This window comes from Sciurus carolinensis, chromosome 8 (genome assembly GCF_902686445.1).
Source record: "Sciurus carolinensis chromosome 8, mSciCar1.2, whole genome shotgun sequence".
Lineage (NCBI taxonomy): Eukaryota > Metazoa > Chordata > Mammalia > Rodentia > Sciuridae > Sciurus > Sciurus carolinensis.
In genome coordinates, this window is record NC_062220.1 from 88,768,620 (window position 1) to 88,784,366 (window position 15,747).

At 43.4% G+C, this 15,747-nt stretch overlaps 1 protein-coding gene across 1 annotated transcript in view; it reads left to right on the forward strand.

Moving 5' to 3' along the window:
* Wipf3 (WAS/WASL interacting protein family member 3) overlaps nucleotides 1-15,747 on the forward strand; it is a 170,760-nt gene that overhangs the window by 134,097 nt on the left and 20,916 nt on the right. The window contains exons 5-6 of the mRNA XM_047562137.1: nucleotides 11,243-11,375; nucleotides 13,438-13,569. Coding sequence (XP_047418093.1) covers nucleotides 11,243-11,375; nucleotides 13,438-13,569 — 265 coding nt within the window. The remainder of the gene's footprint in view (nucleotides 1-11,242; nucleotides 11,376-13,437; nucleotides 13,570-15,747) is intronic.

Sequence of the window (15,747 nt, forward strand, 5' to 3'; positions counted from 1 at the left end):
GCACCACTGCGCCAGCCAGGGGAGGGGTTCTTAACCCACCAAGAACACTTGACAACTGGCAAACTGAACCCAGTTGCTTCCTTAAGTGAAAACTCAGTGAGAAGAGTAAATAAAGGACCTAAGCTCTGCTCTTCCCCCTTACCACACTGCCTGCTTAACTGCTGGCTGGCAAATATGTTGTCAGCAGCCCAAATAGCACCCAGAGCAGTGGCTCAGGAAGACCAGAGGAAGTCTAGGCGCAGATCACGGCGACAAGAAGGGGCGTGGAGGATCACCTGAAAACAAAAGGACGGTGTGGGGCCAGATAGGAAAGGAAGGCCTCCATTCTCTTTTTTCTTTTTTCCTTTTCCCCTTCTCTCTCCTTTTCCCACCCCTGGTCCCTTTCTTCTGCTCAACCCCCTTTGATTTTTCATAATATCCTTGTCACCCCACCTTTCTTTTCTTTTTTTCCTCTCTAGCTTCCACATATAAAACATACAACCCTTGACCTTTAGCATAATGTTTTCAAGTTCCATCCATTTTCCTGCAAAAAACATAATTTCATTCTTTTTTATGGCTGAATAAAATTCCATCGTGTGTGTGTGTGTGTGTGTGTGTGTATATATATATATATATATATATATATATATATATATATATACCGTATTTCTTTATCAATTTATTCATTGATGGACACCTAGTCAAGTTCCATAATTTGGCTATTGTGAATCGCACTGCTATAAACACGGTTACATGTATCACTATATTATGATGACTTTAATTCTTTAGGATAAATACCAAGAAGTATAGCTGGGTCATATGATGGTTCTGTGCCTAGTCTTTTGAAGAAACTCCATACTGATTTCCATAGTGGTTGTACTAATTTGCAAATCCACTAACAGTGCAAAAGTTCCTTTTTCTCCACATCTTCTCCAGTATTTATCATCATTTGTATTTTCAGTGACTGCCATTCTTACAAGTGTGAGGTGAAATCTCAGTATAGTTTTGATTTGCATTTCCCTAATCGCTAATGATGTTGAACATTTTTTCACATATTTATTGACTATCTGTATTTCTTCTCTTGAGAAGTGTCTGTTTAGTTCACTTGCCCATTTATTAATTGAGGTGAGGGGTTTTTGGTGTTACGTTTTTTAATTCTTTATATATTCTGGTTATTAATCCTCTGTCAGAAGAGTAGATAGCAGAGATTTTCTCCCATTCTGTAGGTTCTCTCTTCACATTCCTGGTTGTTTCCTTTACTGAACAGAAGCTTTTTAATTAGATACCATTCCATTTATTAATTCTTGTCATTATTTCCTGAGCCTTAGAGGTCCTACTGAGAAAGTCGTTGCCTATGCCTATATGCTGGAGTGTTGACCCTACATTTTCTTCCAGGAGTTGCATAGTTTCTGGTCTAATTCCTAGGTCTTTGATCCATTTTGAGTTGATACTTGTGCAGAATGAAAGATAAGGGTCTAATTGCATTCTTCACATACGGATAACCAGTTCTCCCAGCACCATTTGTTAAAGAGGCTGTTTTTCTCCAGTAGTGTGTTTCGGACACCTTTGTCAAGGATCGTAGGACTGTAGAGATGTGGGTTTGTCTCTGTGTCTTCTATTCTGAACCACTAGACCATGTGTCTGTTTTTACTCAAGTACCATGCAGTTTTTGTTACTACAGTTCTGTAGTATAGTTGGAAGTCAGGCATTATGAGGCCTCCAGCATTGCTTTTTTAACTGAGAATTGCTTTGACTATTCTGAGTCCTTTATTCTTCCAAATGAATTTTAGGACTGTTGTTTTCTACCTCTGTGAAGAATGTCATTGGTATTTTGATGGGGATTGCACTGACTCTGTAGGTTGGAAAGGCCTCCATTCTTCATCAACAGTGCCCAGAACTGGAGTGAGAACCCAGGGTGATGGCAGAATTTCGAAGCATGTGTGCCGGGCAGTCCAGATCTGTGGCTCCAGGGGGCTAGCCCAGAGAGGTCTGGAATCAGGCTTTGAAACGGATGAGAATCCCACGGGTGCCAAGAATCCCTTCTTGGCAGAGCTACAGATCATTATTTTGCTAGGATCCAATCCAAGCCCAGATTCAGAGACTTCTATTGAATTCTTCATGCAAAAGACCTAGAAAAGTGACTGTGAGAAAAAGAAGTCTAAATCCACTTACGTTAGCATCTCTAACTGACACAATACTTTGAAAACATCTCACACTTGCCAGAAGTTCTGAGATTTCCCCCCACTTAGTTATTTTTGTTGCCTTTGTCTCCTTTTATGTGTGAGCAATGTTCATGATCCCCATTATTTCAGAATCAACATGAGGAAGCTTTTGCTGAAAGCCCTACATTTTACCCTCCAGCCAGCAGGGAGGGTTGAAAGGAGAATTGGGATCCAACTCTGGAAAGAAAGAGGTGGACCAGTAAGGTTGGTGCATAAGAGGTTCTGTGATACCTGACAAGGGAGTTTCAGGTACAGATGGTTTACAGTCGAGGGTATCAGCCACACAGTATAGGGTTACTCTGTGCAGTTTCCATTTGAAGTGCCCCCAGTCCTCCCTGGCCAAGGTAGCTGCTGACTCACATTTAATGCATTAACCAGGCTCTTTTCCTTTTTGGCCATCCATTCTGACCCTGGAAGAGGCTAGCACTTAGCTCCTGTGGTCCCAGCTGCTTCTCTCTCACTCTCTCTCTCTCTCTCTCTCTCTCTCTCTCTCTCTCTCTCTCTGTCACACACACACACACACACACACACACACACACACACACACACAACCACAACCCTTCCTTTTCCTTCTCTGATGTCTCCTCCCTGCCTGCTCCTTCCTACTCTGGCTCCTTGTGAAGCAGCATCTTCCCTGGTTCCAGGCCAGAAGGCAGTTGTTCTTTTCCATGCACCCAGCTGCAGGCCTGCCCTGCATTTCCTGGGTGGTGACATTGCAGAGTTAGTGGTTAAGAGAGCTATCCTGACCCCGGCTTACCTCTCAGCTCTAGGCTTCCTCCCGGTAGGTAGTCTGCTTCACCTCTGTGCCTCATCTGTCAAGTGGACAGAATTCTTATCACCAGGACCTCCATCGTAGGGTTGATCAAGGGCTTTCATAATGAGTTAATTCTCTCAAGGAACTTGGGGCAAGGCCTGACACATTCAAATGCCTTCCCATTACTTTTTGTTATTGTGATGTTGTCATTGTCACCCCTTGCATGTCGCCGCCTGTTTTAGTCAACTTTTTTGTTGCTGTGCCAAAGGACCTGACCAGGACAACTATAGAGGAGGAAGAGTTTATTTGGAGGCTCAGGGTTTCAGCGGTCTCAGTCCCTAGATAATAGGCTCTATTCCATGGGGCTCTAGGTGAGGCAGGACATCATGGTGGAAGAGTGTGGAGGAGGGAAGCAGCTCACATGATGATCAGGAAGCAGAGAGAGAAAGAGATTCCACGCACCAGGTACAAAATATATACCCAAAGGCCACACCCCCAATGACACTCCTCCAGCAACACCCACCTGCCTTCAATTTCCGCTCAGTTAACCCCATTGGGGATTAATGCACTGATTAGGCTAAGGCTATAACCCAATCATTCCTCCTCTAAACCTTCTTGCATTGTCTCACACATGCACTTTTGGGGGACACCACATCTAAACCATAACACAGCCCCCTTGTTAATGCCCTTCCCCAGACTCCAAAACCACCTGTGTGTGCACACTAGAGTAGAGGAGGAGCTGGGTCCTCCCAAAAGCTTGGCTACTTCCAATGAGAGAGAGGAAGGAGCCGCAGGTATCCTCGAGGGTTCAAGCTTGGATGAATGAGAGAGACGTTTAGAAGTGGGAATGCTGGAGCTGGAGCCAAGAGCAGGAATTAAGGACGGCGGTATTATTTCATTAGTTTGAAAATTAATCAGCCAGGAGTGGGGTGTGTTTCTTTGTGGTAGCACTTTTTGCCTGAAGCAAAGAAGAAGCTATGGAACCTCACCAGTTTTTGAGATACTGTTCAAACTGTGACTTATTTATTATCTCTTCCTCATGCTGTACCTCGACTCTTAGCCTCAGCACTTTTGAAATTTATTTTTTATTTTTTTATTTTTTGAGTTAATGAGGTGGTTCTTTGCAGGCCCAACATGGGTTTTTTTATTCAAATTTTACTCATAATTTAAAATTTAGACTTAAAAACCTGGGAATATTGCCATCATTGAAAATAAGAGTGATGACAAATTGAATTCACACTTGCAGGGGTAGAGTGGCCAAGGGAGGGAAAGTGAGAGGACCATCTGGAAGAACCAGGGCTGAGATGCCCTCACAGGACAGCAGCTTCCCTTCCCACACCTGCATGTTTTGTGGGAGCGGAAGGGTGTCAGAGTCAAAGATCAGGGGCTAAGGGCTACGTGGAATTCATTTCAATCAAACACTGATAGATTCTGCATGTAGTTAAAGGCACGGGGGCTGCATTCCCTGGCAGTAAAAAAGGCAAGTGGCTTAGTTTCTACTCTTAAAAACAAGGGACAAGACCAATATGTAAAAATTGTAATATTGGACAAGATATGAGTACTGTCATGAAGAGTCACAAATGATGTGCTTTGGTAGTAGGAAAAATTTAATTGAGGAAGTTTTAAAAAACAGACTTTGTAAACTGGTCTTGCTATGGAGATTAAGAGGGAAGTAAAAGGTTTGGGAAATATGGCAGGACTAGGGTGAGGGCGTCCCCAGAAGAGACAGGAGCCTGAGCAAGGACTGCAAAGCAGGAAACAAGAAACACTGGAGGAATCTAGAAGGGAGGCCTGTCACAGCCTGGGAAGGCTACCTGGGGCAGTAGGATTGGTTCCTCATTTTGGTTAACAGTGGAGAGCCACAAGGGCATTTTTGGGAAGGGAAACCAGATGATCAGTGCTTCAAAGATGATCCTCTGAAGGCAATCTCAAAGGTGGATTGAGATTCTAGTTTGGGAGACCAGCTTGGATCAAAAAAATAAAGTATGAGAAACACACACACACACACACACACACACACACATGTATAAACCTATATATATCCACAAATATATATATAAATGTGTATATGTATATATACTATATAAAAACACAAATGGAATACCACACATACACACTCATGCACACATGTGTACATACACTCTCTGAGAACAAGATCCTGGCAGTCTTACCCCTACACACCCCTGGCAGTCAGCACTCAAATCTTAACTATTATTGGGTTACATCAGTAACTAAGTAGTTTTCTCTACTGATTTCTATTAACCATCATTCAAGTCCCCTCTCTCCAGAAGTTTCCATGAACTACTTATGAATTCATTTTATCATTTAAAACTAATAACCATCACATGAATTTAAAGACGTGCTCTTGTCTGGTATCCTACCCACCACCTATATGTTTATTGCCTTTCTGAATTTGTGGCTCTGAGGTAGTTGAATCTTTAATCCCTGCCTCTTACCCTGTCTCTGCTGGCCTTGTTTGTACAAGGCCAAATCCCTCTCCATACATCTTCATTCTATTCTTTCCATCCCTGACATGTATTCTCCTACTTTTCTAATTATTCCCCATTGAAGGGAGTTTGAATTCGTATTAGAATTAAAATTCTCATGGTTTCTAAAATTAAGTGCTGAAATTTATCCCCAGAGTGTAGTTTGTTTTTAGAGAGGGACTGCAAATGCTCCATAACACTAGTTTATAACATGAGTTAGAAAAATGCCATCATTCATAGATAAACACAGGGTAGCAAGAGAAAACGGGGGTCAAGGCCAGCCAGTGATGTGAATGAGGACTTCGCATGTGTCATTCTGAGTGAGATGGAAAGCCACTGCAGGGCACGAGTGGAGTGACATGACCTGGATGGCAGATGCTCTGCTGAAGGTGAGTGTTGCTCCAGGAACAGACAGGGCTCTTCATCTGGCCTTCCTGGAGCCACAGACTCCTTGGAAGATTGCCAAGAGACAAGTGTGAAAAGAGCAAAGAGATTTGCTCGAGCCAAGTTCCAGAGATGAACACCAGTGTGGAATGGAAAGTCTGAACTGGTCCCTAAAGGCCTTATGCAGCTTGAGGGGATTCCAGTGAGTTCCTCAGAGCAGGGCGGAGCCAGCAAAGAGTTTTGTAGAGGAGAATGACATGGTAAATGAGATGTCCCTTAAAAGAATCAGGCTGCTATGTGGAGGAGAGCAAAACAAGAGGTAGGAAGAGCTGGTGATGGACCGCATCATTAAGACAGCATCACAGGGATGGAGGAGAGGGGCCAGAATCTGGAGAAATCACTCAGGAAAAAGGAACCCGAGTTTGAGATGGGCTGGCTGCTGGGAACGAGACAGCAAGAGGTAGTGCCACATGTAACAATCCAAGTCGTACCAGTGGCTGAGATAAACTGGATGGACTTTTTTTTTTTTTCTTTTATGGGTGTAAAGAACAGGACCAGACTTACCTATAGCCTGCAGCCTCAGTGAAGAGCCCCTAATTCTGCTTTACCTCCAGATAAGAGAAGCAGACCAACATGAGAAAGCTCTGCTCACAGGTCTGTAGACATATTGCTTTAAAACATCAGGCTTTACAAAAGGAGGTTAGAGGGTCCATTCATTTCGCTCATGGATTTGAATTGCAACTTGAAGTTCTAAAAATGAGACACAGAACTGTTAGATCTCAATATGCCTTATTCTCGAACAGCTTGACTCCTGCACATTTGGGACACAGGGAACATTCTGTCAGGCCCAACAGGAGAGAGTTCATTTTTTTTCTGAAAATATTTCAGTCTCTCTTCTGGATCCTAGGTTCCCTGTGTTCTATGTAAAGACAGTAGCAGCAGGCAGGAGACTCTGCCATTCTGGCATGTCCTTGTGATTCAGACTCAGGAATGAACTGCAAGTACCCTGGCTGCTGACACCAGTCTGTGTCAAGTGTGAGAAGGGGTCGACTGAGGGTAGGTGATGAGCAAGCCACATGCCTGGAAACCCAGGCACTCATGTTGGGTTTAACAGCCACCTTGGAGACCGTGAAACTGTGTTAGACAGACTGGGTTTGGATCATCTTTGAGAGCAATAACCTGCTTGATTTGTATCAACTGGCTCGATTTTTATTAGCATTTTTCACAGAAACCAGTATCAGATGCAGGAATGGCATATGGTGGCAAGGTGGCAAATAGCAGGGGACATGCATTTCAAGCAGTATGGTGGCTGACTCATTGGTTGGAATGACAAGCCCTTATAAATGCAAAGGCCTTATAACTTGTCAAGATAAGAGGAAAGGCACATTGCCAATTAATCCTACCCTTGGCTTTGTTAGTGATGTCATTTGATTTCGATGTTTCTAACCTTACTGACTCACTTCAGTTTTTCCACCTTTACACCAAAGGGGATGAGCTAATGTGCATTTTTTGCATCTTTTCAAATCCTGGGCTGTTTCTTTTGAAGCTTGTTGTAGGGAAACTGAGTGAACCAAAGCTTCGTGTGGAACCCAGCAAATCTTCATACTCAATAATGTTAACAAGAGTAACCTCTGAACTAATGTCTTGTTTTTTTATATGTTTTTGTTTTTTGGTGTACATAGTTCAGTGGGAAAAGTATCCCAGAGTGGCTTTCTTTCCCTTGATGATGTTTGGTAAATTTGCCAGTGATCAGAATTTGCATAGAATAAACATCCAGGGAATATTTAGGAATCTTCTCTTATGTTTCTGCATCCTGTAACCACAGTAACAAGAATTCTTAGGGTTGTAGAAGATTTTTTTGAAAAGAAAATTATGGTTGAATTGTTGATAAATATTACAGGTGGAGTAAGAACGACTCTCATTGGGTATTATGATCTTTGATGTGAGAATGAGTACGTCCTCTTGTAGAAAACCCCTTAAGTCTAAATATCCATGGACACCTTAGCCACAGAGTTCTTAAGTCTTCCATGCCTCACAGGGGAGGAGAGGGTTGAAGGATACCAGGTGATGGGGAGCCCCCTAGCGGGAAATCACCAAGGCAGACTCTGGAGCAGGAAAAAACTAGAAGTCAAAGGAGAAGGAATGTTAAATTTAGGGCAGAGCTGAACTGGTAGTGTAAAGGTGATGTGACTTCCATGTATTTCTGCTGATGTTGTGGTACAGCAAAATGGCGACTTTAGCAGTTTAAGAGCTGCCAGGCTGTGGTTTTGCATACTGACACACAGCAGCTCTGCATACTGACATTTTAACCATAGAAACTTGCAGTGGCTAACGGGTACCTGTAACAGATAAGGCAATAGCAGAAGCAGGAAACAAAGCAACAGGGACAGAACAATACCCCTTTAGGCTTAGTGCAGTTCAGTTCCCTAAGCTGTGTGAGCTAAGAATCCCTAGGCTGTTGACAAGCTTGCATTCGTATAAAGAATGTAGAATGCACCCTGTAATAGAACTGCACTCCCTTGCCCAAATTTACCCAAAATTTGCTTATGTATTAAAGTAAAAGCCCTGCTGTGCTCAGGGCTCAGACTTTGGGAATTATCCCTCTGGGCAGTGGCACCACAAATAGTGTTGATTCCAGGTCTCTGAGTCCTGACCCCCATTTCCCTCTACAGTGCGGAACATGTTCAATAACAAATTGGTCATGTAGAACCACCAGGAACTTGCTGAGGCATGTTCTCAGTGGTACTAAGATAAAAACCACTATTTCCGTGCAGCATTCCTCACAGCCCTCACCTGCAACCTGGGAGGGGCAAGATCAGGGATTGGGGCACACTGTGGTAAGAAACAGGCAATTGAGGGTGAGTTGGACGAGGGAACCCCTCTCCCAGGGGCAGTGACAGGTGGGGTTTTCTCTGCATTCCAGGTGCTTCTTTAAATAGAAAATGTGCCTTGTGAACCCTGGCCTGAGTTGGACCATGAATATCTTTATAATTCACTGCCATCTGTCTTATGCCCAGGAAGAATCTGATGAAACACTGCCTCTACTGTGTCCCTGACCATCATACACAGGAGATTGTAATGCCAAATTTATACAAAACAAAAAATTTAATACCCTCTTGCTGAGGGTTATGGTATTTCTGTTGATCCCTTACTTAAAAGTAAAATGAAAGAAGAGTTTTAAAATCTTAAACTTTGCAGTGCAAAAATGACTTCTGATATCAATGGTTTTAGAGGATATTTTTAAAACATGTTGTATGGAAAATACCCTGCTGTCTGTGTGCAGTTAGATATTCATTCTATACATATCTATGTCCATATTTAAATCTGCCCAACAGATTAGGGTCGGACCATTTGCTCAGAGGTGTCTTAATGACCATCATCTATAAGCCCATCTCAAAAATCATGTTTGCAGGCGACAAGATCCATACGGCGAAGCTCGTGCCTTTCAAAGCCAGCATAAGATTCATAACCTGAACTTGGTCAGCCAGTGAAAATGTGGACTCAGCACATTTAAATCCAAACCACACTGGCCTTTACTTCTAGTCTGAGACACTACAGGGTCCCTGAGTTTCTAGTCAGCAAGACTGTTTTGCCCTTTGCTGAACAGAAAATAGCTATAGCAAGGATTTATAAATCCCAGTTACATGTCAGGGGCCATCCTAGGTTCACATCTTCCCTGAAGACTGCTGGACCTGATACATGTGGCCATATCTGAACCCTCTGTGGACTTCCTCTCTGTGGGACTCAATGGGTGCTCTGTCGTATGCTGCATTATAGGATGGCTAAACTCCGTCTGTGCCTGTGACCTGTGTCCTTGAGACAAGGACAGTGTCTTACACCTCCTGGGTGGAGTTCACTCCTTCATTCATTCACATGAACAGAAAACAGTTCTTGAGCCTATCTCAGGCCAGGTCTTGTTCTACTCTGTGCGGATATACTAATAGAGAGAGTTTAGGACTAATGAACATTAAACTCAACCAGGACTGAAAATTTTTCACAATGGAGAGATAACTATAAACATGTATGCCCTGATAAATGTGACAGAGGAAAATGAAACAGCACCCTAAGACAGAACAGTTCATGATCCTGTTTAAGTTGGGGAGCCGAAAAGACTTCCAAAATGGTAATATTTAAACTGAAACCCAAAGAAACATGGTATTCCCTTCAGTAGAGTCTAAAAAGTATTTCTTGCCTTGAAAAGTGTTTAATGGCCTCTAAGTTCTCATGGTATAAATGTCCCAAGAGCAGCGAATCCTCCTGGCTGTGCCTCTCAGTGCAGGCCCCAGCCCTCCCCTTTGCCAACCTCCCACACCTTTTATCTGGCACTTACTGGTTCTGACAATCCGTGGACACTCCTGCCTTGTGTCAGCTCAGGTGGTGACTAGAAGGGAAACTGTTGGATCTCAGGACTACTTGCAGAATTAGGACAAAGTTGTTCTTGCTAAGATACTTATGAAGCATTTGAGCAGTCTCTAGGACACATATCCTCAAGATGACTGGTGACCTTGATCGCTAATGTTGCAAAGTGAAAAGGACGTGGCCTTTGGGATTCAGCCCATTTAGGGTTGAACCCTAATCCCAGAACCTCAAACAGATGATTTCATAGACTGGGTTTCTTCCTCTGTGAAAGGAGGACAAGGTCTCTTGAAAAGCACAAGGATTTGTAAGGACTGATATGACACATCCAGGCACAGAGAAAACAGTCACTTAGTCACTGTAGCCTTGCCCCCTGCCCCCGCTTTCTCTGACCCCTCTGGGCCCCAGTTTCTGTGGAACTCCCCAGATCTCTCTGCTCCAAAATCACATGAAGATCACCATCACCCTCCTCAAAACCAGTTCCCAGAGTCCAAATCTGCTTCAGTTAAGGGACATAACAGGCCCATGATGGGCCACCTGGGCCCCAACAGTGGAAGGATGTGAGCACTGAAGTGCTGAGCAGGCCCTCAGTACTGCTCAGGGTAGTCCAGGGCCAAATGACACAGGAGCATCTCTCATCAACCAGGGAGGGAAAGTCAAGAATTTGGTCCAGTGGGGATCTGGGGACAACAGGTTGAGAGATCATTCAGAACCTGGGAGCAGGGAGTAGAGACAGACAGACGGAAGTCCAAGTGTGTGGGTGGGGCTTACTAGGAAGGGGGAAAGGGGGCTATGAGTGAGGGCTCCCTGAGGCCTCCAGGACCTCATGCACAAGATGGGCACATGACTTGAGCCCACTAAAAGAAAGAGGCCATGCTAGGCTCCGGGGACAGAGGTGTGGGCAGGGCCGAGGCAGTCTCCAGTGATAGCTGCAGGTAACCACCTCAATAAGGTCAGCTTTGGGGAGAAGGGATGGAAGTGGGAACTCCCAGCAGACAGTGTGTTGTGCTCCTCTGCAAATATTATATGCCATTACGGTCAAACCTCTTCTTCCTTTACAGGTCAGCACCGACACTTCGGGCTTGAGAAAGCCAGATCTGAAAGGTCGGAGTGCCCTGTTGGCTGATATCCAGCAAGGAACTCGCCTGCGAAAGGTCACACAGATCAATGATCGCAGTGCCCCACAAATTGAGAGTAAGCAGGCAGTTCAATCAGGCCTACCACGAGCCCAGAGCAGGGCTGCAGGGCAGGACACACCAGGCCGTCTCAGACCTGCTCAGTGGACAGGCAGAATGGGCAGGAGAGTCAGAGATGGTTTAGAGAGCACCTTCCATCACTTTCCAAAGGCTAAAAGTTAAAAAACAAAGCAAAACAAAAACTCCATGGTAGGTTAACTTTTTTTTTCATTGTTTAATATACACATAACACAACTTACCAATTCTATCACTTTAAAATGTTGAGTGGCATTTACTATATCCACAATGCTGTTGGAATCATTCCCTACATCTAGTTCCAGAACATTTTTATTACCCCAAAAAGGAAACCTCATACTCACCATCAGTCACACCCCGCCCAGCCCCTGGCAGCCACTAACCTGCCTTCTGCCTCTGTGGATGTGCCGCTTCTGGTAATTTCACAGGAATGGAATCATGTCCTGTGTGGCCTTTTATGACTGGCTTCTCAGCACAGCATTTTCAAGCTCCATCCATATCACTACTTCAGTCCTTTCACAAGTTCTTCGTATGTATATACCACATTTTGTGTATCCATCACGGGGTAACATAAAGATCACTTACCCTGTCCCAACATGGTCCTCGAAGTTAATGATAGAAGATAAAGATCTCAACATAAAAAAAGTGGAGTTTTTGTTTTTCATAAGGAAAAAGATGTGTTCAAAATTCTATCTCACAAGCTCATATGACTGTAGCCTTCCATTCCAGAACATAATAGGAAAAGAAGGAGACTGTGCACAGGTCAGATAACTCATGTTGAATTCTGCTTCTGCCACCAGGGGACCTCTTGTTGTTGGGTTTTTTGTTTGTTTGTTTGTTTGTTTGTTTGTTTTTGATGCTGGGAATAGAACCTAGGCTCCACCACTAGAGCACCCCCATGCACCCCCAGCCCCAGGGAACTACTTTGAGTCTCAGTTAGTTCATCTAGAAAATGAAGGAGATAATAACACCTGCTCTTTTTTGGAGGAAGGGTCAAAATTACAGAAGGTTGAATTAATAAATGCAGAATTATTTAGTAATGTAAGGTATTATGTCTTCATATATTTTGCAATGATGTAAATGAAGGTAATTCTCAAAGCTAGTCCTAAAAACCTAATTGTATCTCATATGATAATGCACAAAGATAGACACGTTTTTAAAGAAGCATTTTCAACATTGATTATAATAAAAATTAGTTTCCATTTAGACCCACTGTCTACTTGGCTAAGCTCAATTAACAGATTAATCCATTTTATTGGAACACCCACTTTCTAATGACTCCAGTAAGTAACATGGATTTATTGATACTCAGAATAATCTGTCCACTTTGATCCACCAGTGGGCACTGTGTCCTAACTTCTCCCTGCTAATATTAGTTTCACTGTCTGCCAGTGATTCTTGCCTCAGCTGAATATCTTCTCAGGTTCTGCAGTTGGCAATCACACACATCTAGAAGGCTGGAGTTAATGATGCCCAGGCTTTCGGGCTTCCTGATCCACAGAAAAAAAAGTTTAGGCAGGCATAGGGTGGGCCCAGCTCCTGAGAACTGGGGGAAAGGAATATTCTGAAGCAGAAATCATTGCAGACCTTTACTTCCCGCTTGTACTTCTGGTCAACACCCTGTGTTGAAGTTAAGATGGCTGATTGAATCAAATCAAATTTCTGTCTAGTCCTCCCAATGCCAAGCTGAAAACAGAACCAACTCGGCACCTGCCCTGTTCAGGTTTTCTAATTTGCAGTGTACTGCTGCTGCTCCCGTGGGTATCCACCAAATGGTAGAGTCCAGGTCCCTTTATTTGTTACTCTTCAGGATGGTTGACCACAAATGGTCAGCTCTTTGGCAGGGCTGGAGAGGGCAGCAGACATACCTAGGCACATAAGTTTGCCGAGTATCCAGGCACTTGGGGAATATGCTGAGTGCAAGGGTGACACTAGGGAGGGGACAATGGGAAGCTGCTGAAACAGTGTGAAACCATTGACCAGAGTGAGAACAAGCTGCTCAGCCCTGCTCAGAAGTCCTCTCTACTTGCCTCTTCTCTCTGAAGGTTCCAAAGGAACCAACAAAGAAGGAGGAGGCTCTACCAATTCCCGAGGAGGAAACACACCCCCAGCCCTGGGAGATCTCTTTGCTGGTGGCTTTCCTGTGTTGCGACCAACAGGCCAGAGGGATGTAGCAGGTAAGGAAGAATTTGAACTAGCTACCTCATAATCTAAATCTCCTTAACTTGTGGAACTGGGCAATCCACATGTGCCAGTAAGTGACATATGTTTTATAACAGTCATATTATATATTCGGAAACTTAAAAACTGGAAGTTTCCAAAGCACAGAATTGTTCCTGAGGAATCTTTCAAATTATCACCCTATTTAAATTACTGCAAAAATTGAAAAGCAACTTGTATTATTTAGTAATGATGTGATGATGGCCCAGACTATACAGACAAAAGGTGCAAATCATACTAGATCATAATGACATCACTGTGGACTCAGTAACAACGTGTGAGTTGTAATGGTTTTCAGTCATTGTATCAGTTAGGCATAGCTATGTAACAAAACACTGAAACTTAAGAGTCTTGAATGACCATTTATTATTTAGCCTCTAATTTGGTGGGTTAGCAATCTGGAATGATCTCAGCTAGACTCCCTCAGCATCTACAAACCTGCAGGTTAGGTAGATGGCTTTGCTTTATCATAGATTTCTCCTGTTTTTCCTGTCTATGAAACTTCAGCTGTAACAACTGGCTTGACTCACCTCAGATCCACGTGGTCTCCTAGTCTCCAGCAGGTTGTTCAGGGACTTATCATGGTGGTGGCAGGATTCCAAATGAAAAGGAAGATGTGTATAAAGTCCCTTGAGGCTTAGTCTTGGAAGCTACTGAGAAGTAACTTGGAAGTCTAGGAAGTGTTAATTCCTATCACATCCAAAGCAAGTGACAAAGATGGGGAAATAGACTTCATCTCTTGATATCATATTTGATCATATTAAAAGATTATGTTAATAGTCAATCATATTCAAAGATTGCAGAATTAGGCATGAGAAGGTAATTGAGGCCATTATTGCAGTCAGTCCATGGCAGTTATGTGTGCTTTAGTGGGCACGGGATGTTTATAACGTTTGCATTTTCCTGTTATTGTGCTCTTTAGTCAACAAGCTGAATAAACTCCAGGGATATCATTAACCCAGGGAGTGTCAGGCCCCAGACATTCCTGGTACCTGATCTTCCACCATGTGAGCAGAAAGCAGAGGATTTTGTACTCCTAACAGACTCACTTTCAGGGTTTTTGAATCTTGGATAATGACATCCTCAATCAGTTAAAAAGTTTGTATTGGTTATTCAGGAATAAACTCTGTTCTGTGTTTTAAATGTATGATTTTAAATCTCCTTCAGCAACTAGGCATATAGGTAGACCCTGACTCATTTAGGGAGCTGCCTGGGTTCTCCACCATCATCTCTGTGTACTATGGGAACAGGTTTCAGAACTTTTAGGCTGCATTCTCTGAGCTGATCCCTGCCCTAGACAGCACATAAAATGTAGATCCTGTCCCTGGAAAGACCAGGTAGGAGCTTTCTACTCCTGGGCATGGTTAGCCAGCTATTGTGGTAGTGCCTGCTGGCCTCTGGAATTAAGTTCATGCATCACTACAATGATATGTCTTCCAGAATCATCTCAAAGAAAATCTTCAATAGAGGTATGACATCATCATCTGCCTTAAGAACAATTGTGCTGTAGTAGTATTGTCCAGGTGACTGTCACATCATAGCCAGAGGGCCACTAGTGTGAAAACCCAGATTCTGCACTCCTGCCCACTTAGCTTCTGACCCCAGAGGCACTTCTTCCAAGCCTATTGGCCTGGCTTTTGACATCAAGTCCTTTAGGAATGATTTGTACCTGTTTGGGGGAAACACTGGAGATTAATATGGAATGAAAAGCTCCAGAACCCCTCAATAGACACTGGGGTTTATAATCTGAAACAAAAACTCCTGTGCTGCAGCACCCAGGAAGTTGTATGTGTGAGAAGCAAGCATTTTTTTCAAGTGTTTTCCACCTATTGTCATATAAAATATAGGGGTACTGAAATAGGGGGAAATGAGTTCCCCAGAACTCCTTTGAGGGAGTACTATATTTGGAAAAAATATTTGAATATGCCTCCTGAGAGGACAGTGACACTCCCTCTGATAGCAGCCTCCCTTAAGACTATATTTAATGTGGAGGGCAAGTGTTTCCCTGCTGATTTCCCTTATGTATTCAGGGAATCATGACTCTTAGATTTGCAATATAGAAACAAAGGATGTCCTTCATAAAATGCTGGCAGTAAGGAAAACCTCCCTAGCCAGGAGTTTGGACTTGGTGTACC